The 9,827-nt window shown below is 41.3% G+C and overlaps 1 protein-coding gene across 1 annotated transcript; it reads left to right on the top strand.

The window, feature by feature from the left end:
• The first annotated feature begins 1,347 nt into the window (after nt 1-1,347).
• LOC120050426 (sonic hedgehog protein A-like) lies at nt 1,348-9,520 on the top strand. The gene is made up of 3 exons (XM_038997016.1): nt 1,348-1,855; nt 5,755-6,016; nt 7,986-9,520. Exons 1-3 carry the CDS (start codon nt 1,547-1,549, stop codon nt 8,678-8,680), a joined length of 1,266 nt encoding a protein of 421 aa, XP_038852944.1. The 5' UTR covers nt 1,348-1,546; the 3' UTR covers nt 8,681-9,520.
• The last annotated feature ends 307 nt before the right edge of the window (nt 9,521-9,827 follow it).

Raw genomic sequence — 9,827 nt, 5'->3', positions numbered from 1 at the left:
AATAAAAGTTGTTTAAAAGTTTAAAATGTGTTTTTAAATGTTTAGTGCTAAGGAATTCTCTTAGTTCCAAGGCTGAACATCTGAACATGTAGGCGATGCTTCCACACAACATACTTTTAGGCCTATTGTAACAATAAAGAAAATGTCATTCAACATTTGTATTAAAAGGTGTTACACAAAGTAACAGAAAAGTGTTGGCTACTCTTATAATTTGTGTTTGCACATGGTATTGCAGTGTCGTTTCAATAATTACCATTTGGCGAATTTTGGTAAGGCTGATGTACAGCGCGCATACCGCATGTATCATTAACATAGAATTTGAGTTAGACCTAATTTGCCAGTTTTGTCCATTTAAAAAAAGCCTGCTTCCATGCAACGCTTTATCTGAAGACAAAATTGGATGGTGGCTCTAAAACGTGACATGCATCCACATAGCAGATGTGTGCTCCACGGCCTATGGCAGTGTCATGCGCATTGATATGTTTTATTTCTTTTTATGCAAGAAAATAAACGCATGGTTTTTCACATAACATAGGATGTTCTCTTTTTATGCAATAGCAGACTAAAATGCTTACACTAAAATGAGGGGTTTCGTGCCCGAGTCAAATGGTATAGTTGGACATGTGTGCATACATTAGTTTAGCCTAAATCATACTTCGTAATAGCTGTTTTATTTTTATTTTATTTTGGTCCTCTGACCCGTCTAGTTTCCAACCAGCGGCTATGAGAAGCAATACTAATACTGGGCTGTATGGTTAACCAATTGTACAACTTCTTGACAACTTCTGGCTTATTCATGCAGCCTTTCCACCCAGACACTCTAACATAGACTCACTCTTACACAGTGAGGAACACCCAGTCAGTCAGAGACATGCGCACCCGTGCGTGCACACGGATTTTCAAGCTATTTCCCACAAGTGGGGAGTCAACGTGTACCAAAGTTGATCTAATAATTCTAGACACAACATTCGAATCACCCACACTAAGTCAAATAGCATAACAACATAGGCCTATAGGCTAATAGGTGGGTTTTCATCAATTGGTTAGTTTTAGGAACAGAGGAAGAGAGAAAAAAAGTGTAATTGATGTTTTCCCATGGAGTACAGCCCCTCCCCTCTAACCCACCCTTCAGGTGGAAAAAAAATCTTTAAAGATTGTTTTACTCTTTGTGGGATAACATCAGAAGGGTTTGTCTGGGCGAACCAATCAGGTCCCTCCCTGCCATAGATCGGTGCTATAATACATAGCAGTAAAAGCGGTCTGCTCGCACAAGCCGCTGTAGCTCGACTACGCAGAGATTCCGTGGCTAATTTTCTCACTTTTTACCCACGCAGCAACGTCTTTCCTTCGATGTGTTCCGTTATTATTTTAAAGAGGCGTTCATTTCCGCACCTGCCACGGTAGTGATCGGGGGGCACGGTAGCCTACAGACGAACTAGAGGTGGAGACAAGGACATTGTGGAAGCAGCGGAGCGAGAGGCAGGAGAGACATAGAAACAGCCGCCGGTTGACAACATACTGACAGGCTCCGAGTAATTTAGATTTTATGGACGAAATGCTGCTGTTGACAAGAATCGTTCTGGTCGGGTTGATCTCCTTGTCCTTGGTGTCCTCTGGGATGGGTTGTGGACCGGGCAGGGGCTACGGGAGGAGAAAACATCCGAAGAAGCTGACACCTCTTGCGTACAAGCAGTTCATCCCAAACGTCGCGGAGAAGACCCTAGGAGCCAGTGGCAGATATGAAGGGAAGATCACACGGAACTCCGAGCGATTTAAAGAACTGACTCCCAATTACAATACTGACATTATCTTTAAGGATGAAGAGAACACCGGTGCGGACCGGCTCATGACTCAGGTAAAACGAATACGTGTTTAATGCCGTGCATCTTCTAGCACACTGTCTAACACAACCTTTCACATGAGGATGAAGATTGCGCACCACAAATAAGGACATATTTAGGTCTCGGGTCTGTGCTTTTTAAAGCAGATGTGTGAAAAGGTTCCGTTTCAATCTCAGAGCATTGCACTTTTGATTAGGTCCTGCATGGGTAAGGCTTTCATAATCAAACCAGAGACATGACATAGGCCTACTGGCATTTCGGTAAGACACCCGGCTTTCATGATTGTGGCAGTTTATTTGAAATATTTATGTGGTTCTCTCTCCTCATATCTATATTTGTATCAAGGCCTTGTCTTGTACAGACGCGCACAGGCTGTTTATGCATTAGCCTACTATATATCAATAGGATATTCACCTATTGCACCGTTAAGATTTAGATTACATCTTAATTTCAGTCATCTGATCTGGCATCTATGACTGTAGCAGCGGTGTTGTTTATGCATGGTTGGCGCATGCAGATATATTCTTGCATAATGGTATTCACCCTTTCGCAGTATAGTGTTTATCGGCGCATGAAGACTGACATTTCTTTGAGAATGTTCTGAACACTGTCACTACTTCATAAATGGGTGGGACGCGGCCAATTAGTGCAATGATATAGCAAGGCGCACCGACTGCACCTTGCGTAATGCATTTGCTTTGGAAAGGCTAAGTGGCAAATAAGCATTGTAGTTTCTGTGAATCAGATTTCCCTTAGCCGAATGCTAGTCTATGATGTCTTCATAAGATTCTGGGTGGCTAGTTTGCATGCATTGTCCATAAAAATATGGGTCAGAAATGCACAGTCTGGATAGCATGTCTCGCGCCCATAAGGTTACTTGATTTCCAGCTACTGTTTGGCTAAATTGGGTGTTTATTACGCTTATGCCGCACTTGCTGTGCTGCTATTTTAATAATAACCGAATTACTTCAGTCCGGCCACCTTAAAATGCGACTGAACCTGAAGTAGTGTGGTAGAGGTGCGCGAGCCGGACTCCCTGGACCGTCTACAGCGACATGGGCACGAGCTCTGATTAAATATTCACCCTGCGTGCAGTCTCAACATCTCTCTTAAACGCTCCCTTCCCTTCCTCCAATATATACGTTATCACACTTTAAATGGAGGCTAGAGTGAGATTCAACCTTATATTCTGTCTATAGCCCTCGGCCACTACCCGTTAAAGCTGTGGTTGAACAGGGAATTTTGCCAAGGACTCTGCTTTTTGGACACACCATGCGCTTTCATCTCCATTTACCTGCTTTCTTTATCGATCTGAATAGAGTAGAGGGTGTATTTTGTGTTTATTATGTTATGACTGCATAAACAAATGCGCAAAACCATTAAAAACCATTAATTCCATTGTGAGTGACAAAATAATCTAATTTCTCTATGTTTTGTGCTAGACTATAATTCAAAGAAAGGACATGTTTCCATTAGATCAACCAGGCAAGGCAAAGGAGGCTCATAAACATGGGCGGGGGCATTTGAACGCATGACCTTTGGTCAATGAGAAGAGGAAGCATAAACAAAGTTCAGACAAAACATGTATTAAGTATGGAGTGCTCAGTATTTATTTGCTGTTTAGTGGCGCACTGCGTAGCCCTAATGTATAGATGCACCTGCAACAACGGCACGAGTTAGAGATAAACCAACGTAATATCTGAATAATAGGAAGAGCTAATGGTTAGCATCTAGAATATGTTTGCCATCTTCTATATTGGATGGTTGTTGTGCGTAAAGGTCAATCATCCAGTGGGCTGTCGTGGGGACCGCGCGGACGCTCTGTGGGTGCACAGGCGCACTGAAAGTTCTAGGCTATACGATCGATTCCTGGAATAGTCTCACTATTGTTTAATCAAACTGTCATTTCAACTGAGATTAAACGTGTGTCTGTTGTGGTTTCCTAAATGTAAGTAAAACTCCAGTTAAAGTGATGACTATAAAAGCGTGGTGCCCCAGGCTGCGCCAACTCATTTTGAGTGAACAGGTTAACCTGCAAGCAGCTCCATCAACTACAAAAACAAGTTCGTTTCGAGGAAAGTTAATGACGTCCTCGCTTTACCGACACTTTTAGCGCGCAGCCCCAGAAGAGTCTGTCGCGAATAAAAACATCACATGGCTGTTTGTAGCAAGCACAGCTTAATGTGAACGTAATATTGCCACGAAAACGAGGCGATATTGAGACGGACCAGTGGGTTGTTTGCACTGACAGGTAACTAACTGATAAGTATTTCCTCTAACCAATTCATTTGTGGGAAGATTAAGAGGCAGGCTGCGGGCTAGGCTTGTTGAACAACTATAGTCTGAGCACAAAGCGCCGCTGAGGGATCCTGCTGGGCTTCACGGTGGCTGAACATAATTTGGCTTGATTTGCGGCACACGACCCAATGAATTAATAAATAGTTTAGTCTTCACGGCTCTTGACTCCGGCTATCGTACTCAGAATGTTTTTTTCACCCACTGCATGCTACAAGTGCGAGTATAATATTAGTTTGTTTTGACCTCTGGCAGGAAAGACCGGTTAGGCTAATTGAGATACCACTGGTAGACTAACCTTATGACCAGCATGTCTTGGGGATCGTTGCCTACAAACGGAAAAGGATGGTGTGTGCGTGTGTGTGTGTGTGTGTCAACCCCCGGTTGAGTAGTCCTGTCACGTCCCAAGAACTGTGGCGACAAGAATAATTCAGCTTTCCCTCTGGTTGCGGTGAAAATACGCTTTTGTGATGTTTTATTTTACATTGGCCCTATTTGTTAAGTGTTGAGAAGAGTTGTCTTGGAGATGGCCAAGCATCTCACAAAGGGTCCCGAGATAGGTTAGGAAGTGCAACGTTCCAATTACAGGAAACTATTTTATAACCCAGTTATTTCTGAAGATTATCCTCAATATCAATTATTTATTCAAAGAAAACACACATCTTAGCCTGCTAAAGATTCTTGGTTTCATGAAGTGATATATTTTTCCCATTCTAATGCGTTTTAAATATGTAATTCATTCCAGCATTTCGTTTTATTGGAGTCTATCACATCTTATATCATCTTGGGTCTTGGGAGAGAGTACAAATAGGCCATTGAGCGGTCGCACCTGTCCAAGGATCAGATCTATATATTTTAGGCCAGTGAAGCGAATGCAATGCCTTATCAATTTTTCATCACAAGCTTCTCTATCTGAGATGTGCCCCTCTGACGCTGCTCTTCACGCAGAACATTCGAGCTTAGGTAATTCAAACAAACCATTCACATTGTGAGTAGACATATATCCCCATCACATAGGCTATATCACTCCATACAACAGGGGTGTCAAACTCATTCCACGGAGGGCCTAGTGTCTGCAGGTTTTTGGTTTTTCCTTTCAATAAAGCCCTAGACAACCAGGTGTGGGGAGTTCCTAACTAATTAGTGATGTTAATTCATCAATCAAGTACAAGGGAGGAGCGAAAACCCGCAGACACTCGGCCCCCCGTGGAATGAGTTTGACACCTGTGCCATACAACATCACGATGGACGGTATTGATTTGAATAACAGTTGACGTTTAGTGTGGTGGAATCTTGGAGATATTCAGGTTTACCAGATGTAATGAAATGTTAACTATTTAGTGATTTGTACTTTGGAAAGACCATTGAAGACCTTGAAATATAGTAAAAGGGCAACTCTATAGGACAATGGTTTTGGCCTCGAACCATGCATCTACAAAATCGCCCATACCTTCAGGCATTGAATTAAGATTGTGAGCTTAATATCATAATAGTTTAATTTATTACTTAGGCTTAATACCCAGGCCTGATACACATGAAAAGGTATTAGCATCTAGTGAGCATGATTCGTGAATTTTCTATATCTTAATAGACAACTGGTCCATTTTCCTTTCCCCAGAGATGTAAAGACAAGCTGAATTCCCTGGCTATCTCCGTCATGAATCAGTGGCCAGGGGTAAAGCTCCGCGTCACCGAGGGCTGGGACGAGGATGGGCACCATTTCGAAGAGTCCCTACACTACGAGGGAAGGGCAGTGGATATCACGACCTCCGATCGAGACAAGAGCAAGTACGGCACGCTGTCCAGACTTGCAGTGGAGGCTGGATTCGACTGGGTCTACTACGAGTCCAAGGCCCACATCCACTGTTCTGTCAAAGCAGGTAGGGTGTCAAGTTAAGAAGCAGTTCGTCACCATCACTGACATTAAAAACGAATGTGAATGGGAAAGATGGTAATAACAGGGAATATAGCCCCCTGCCCTCCCCTTCAAAACATTATTATGTCCGATTTAAACTCGCACATTTAACTTGTCTAAATTCCAGTTACTGACATTAGTCTACCTTGTATAAAGGCCTATTTCTCACCGATGAACGAATAAAGTTATTGATGATAAAACTGTTTTTCTTTTAACAATATGCTACTCCAGCTAGACAATTCATCAACATAGATTATTGGATAGAAATAAACAACGTTTCTATAAATAAATCAAAACGTTTCTAGGATATTATTTGATGCTTCCTCGTTAACCAACCTTCAGAGTTTTCCACTATGTGTCCTCTCGCTATTCACTTGTTATACCGTGACCTCTTATCCTTCCATTTTAGGCCAATCAGTTATATTTCTTCTAGATTTATAGGCCTATTTAGATTTCAAATAAGTAGGCCCACTCCATCTTTATGGTAGTTGTGTTGTGTATGGGTAATTTCCTGTTTATGTTTAATGCATACACCCTACCAGACTTTTTCATGATCTTTTATTGCCCCACACCGTCTCTCAGATGGAACCACGACCATATATCTCACAAAATCTATTCCCACACTCATAAAATGCCATGACCTATACTTTGATTTTGTGCCCTGTTCCTGTAAGCTAACTGATATGCTATGGACTCCGAAATCATTGCACGTCAAGAGAAGGCTATTCGAGTTAACTAAACACATTGCAGCTTTAGATGTGTAGATTTGTATTATTTTTTCGAACGAATCAATCCATTCTAGGCCTATGTTTGGATCAGTGTTGGCCATCCAAAATGTATATGAATTTTACCAAAGTACTTCAGACAAATCTTTTGGGTTAATATCATCTCTTGAGTTTCCTAAAAACCATATGGAAATCGACTTAGCCCTATTCTTCCTGAAGAGCACATTTGCGTTTTGAATTGAATGGAACATCTATTTAAAATTCAACACACTCGTTTTGACATCATATATTCCGTGTCATTAGGGGTCATGTGACTTTACCAAAGGGATTTAGACTTACAAATGTTGAATTCGTTTGGGGCAAATCTAGTTTTCAATTGTCACCTTATTTCATGCCACGGAATCTTAAAATAAGATTAGATCCAGAAATTCAGAGCGGGTCGGTTCTATTCTGTGGATGTGTGTGTTTACTGACAGTGTGATCCTGGAGATCAGAATGTGAAGAGTTCTCCAAAGGCCCGAATTATTGTCATCAAGATTGACAACAAAGCGGGGGAGAGGTGGTAAAAAGAAGGGACATTGATGTTGGTCGACTGCAAGCATTTAGAGTCTTGGCCCTCATTTAAATTCAAATCTGCATCTTGAGAGGCTTGGAAAAGTGGCTCCACTGGGTAAATAGTCTTTGCGGCGCTCATGTTTTTTTTCTGAGAGTACTAGGCTATGTGTGTGAATTGTCACATAGAGGTTTCTGCACCTGAGCAAATATGGGAAGAGAAGCTGGGAAAGGCGCAAGTGTTCTTTTCCAAGAATGGCTCGGTCCACAAGCTGATTTAGAATGACAATGTCCGCTCTTTATTGGTTTTTAATTAACGTCAGCAGACCCAGGGCTTTCGGTTTTCTCCTCTAATGCAACAAGGAGCAGCCAATAGGCCTACGTTTTTGTGTGTGTGTGTGGGGGGGGGGGGGGGGGGGGGGGTGTAATGTAACCTATAGGATATTGATAAATACGCCTAAAATCACAATTTTCTTTCCTTTTAAAAGTATGGATAGAGACAATAGGCTTATGTGGCAGTGGTTCATTCATAGTCAGGTCCATGCTACATACATATTCCACAGTGCTGAGCTCAACTCGCCCTGCTCTCATGGGTAAATCAAATAATTGATGGGTATATATTCACAATCACTAATACAATCTCTTCTATTTCAACAGAAAACTCAGTTGCTGCCAAATCAGGAGGCTGCTTCCCAGGCACCGCTTCGGTAACTCTCAAAGATGGAAGCAGGAAGGCAGTGAAAGACCTCAGAGTTGGCGACAAAGTGCTGGCAGCCAACAGTGATGGGAACCTCGCATATAGCGACTTCATCATGTTCGTGGACCAGGACTCTGCAACCAGAAGAGTGTTTTATGTGCTAGAGACTAAAGAACCAGCCCAGAAAATCATCCTTACTGCTGCACATCTGCTCTTTGTGGTCAACAACTCCACGGATGATCTCCACAGCATGTCAGCAGTATTTGCGAGCAAAGTCAAACCTGGACAAAAGGTGGTCGTCTTTGATGATTTGCATAACCAACTGAAGTCGGTCACCGTGGAACGGATTTACACGGAGGAGCACGAGGGGTCATTTGCGCCTGTGACGGTTCAAGGAACCATCGTGGTAGATCAGGTGCTTGCGTCATGTTACGCGGTAATTGAAGACCACAATCTAGCGCACCTGGCGTTTGCACCTGTCAGAATGAGCTACTGGCTGTCCTCGTTGCTATCCCCGAAAGACTACTCCATGCCCAACGCCACCTTACACGAGGACGGAGTGCACTGGTACTCCAAGATTCTATATCAATTAGGAACGTGGCTCTTGGATAGCCACGCGCTTCACCCACTGGGGATGTCACTAAACTCAAGTTGAAACCTCATATGGAAAAGCAAAATGAGACTAATGTAGAACAATAAACAATAGTAGAATAAAAAAGACAGGCCCCAGCGGAGTTGGGATATTTATTTCAGAGACTTTTACATGTGTCCCTTTCAAAGAATGAATGGAGCCTTAAAAGTTTTATTTGAATAATTTATTCTCATGTGAACTAGCTGGTATCACAGGGATGGATTCTAAAACTGTGTGACCAGCAAATTGTGCAGAATCTATTTTTGTATATCTCAAGTAAACCGCAAAGAAAAAGAAGACCATGTAAAAAGCAGCAAACTTCTTGACAGGTTGCAATGTTCTGTGCATATTATGTGCAACTGACTGTTATATTTTGGGGATAAACAAACTTCGTGGGGGTCCATAAATTATATTTTTTATACACAGAATTGTAAATTAGATTTTGACAGATCGTTACCGAATCACATTTCGTTATTTGAAATAGTGTAAGATACGAGAATATATTTTAATTTAAATAGTTGGGAAACGACTTGGACATCTTGTACTGTTTTGTTTATTAAGAAATCTATTCTTTTAGAAACGTTTCGTTTGAGTTGTCAGAGTGGGACAGATATTCTGCCTCATGTATATTTCCTCTGCTTTTGTTGTATTTCTTTTTTCTATTTCTTTGAGAAAATGTGAAATGCACATTCTGACAATTCAGTAACAGTATAAGTAGTAGCCTATAGAAACAACGTTTCGTTGAATAAATGAATAAGTAACTCCTGTAAATTTACTAAAATGTATTTTTCTTTTCATATTTTGTAATAGGGAAATAGTTTTATAGAAATTACATGCGGCATATGCACAGTTTGGATAGTTTATAGCGTTCCAGTTAACTTTCATAACGATGTGTCAAAAATGTCTAGAGTTTATTATTTATATGTTTATTACAAAATGATATAAAGAAAATATTCAAACCTGCAGTTGTTACATGTCTTTTTCTAATAGCTCTTGGAAATTGACATTCTGGGTCCATAAGGGAACATAGACTACCAAAATTAAAATCAAAATTCGAACTGTTGCTTCAATTGCACAACTTTGGCGCAAGTCTCCCTTTGACACCAATGCATGTGTCTAAAATGCGAGTTAAGCGCGTTTTTACTCAATAGTTTGGTGTTTAGCTATGAAT

This window comes from Salvelinus namaycush, chromosome 7 (assembly GCF_016432855.1).
Source record: "Salvelinus namaycush isolate Seneca chromosome 7, SaNama_1.0, whole genome shotgun sequence".
In the NCBI taxonomy this organism is placed as follows: domain Eukaryota; kingdom Metazoa; phylum Chordata; class Actinopteri; order Salmoniformes; family Salmonidae; genus Salvelinus; species Salvelinus namaycush.
The sequence above is the reverse complement of the archived record's forward strand: the minus strand, read 5'-3'. Positions and strand labels throughout refer to the sequence as shown.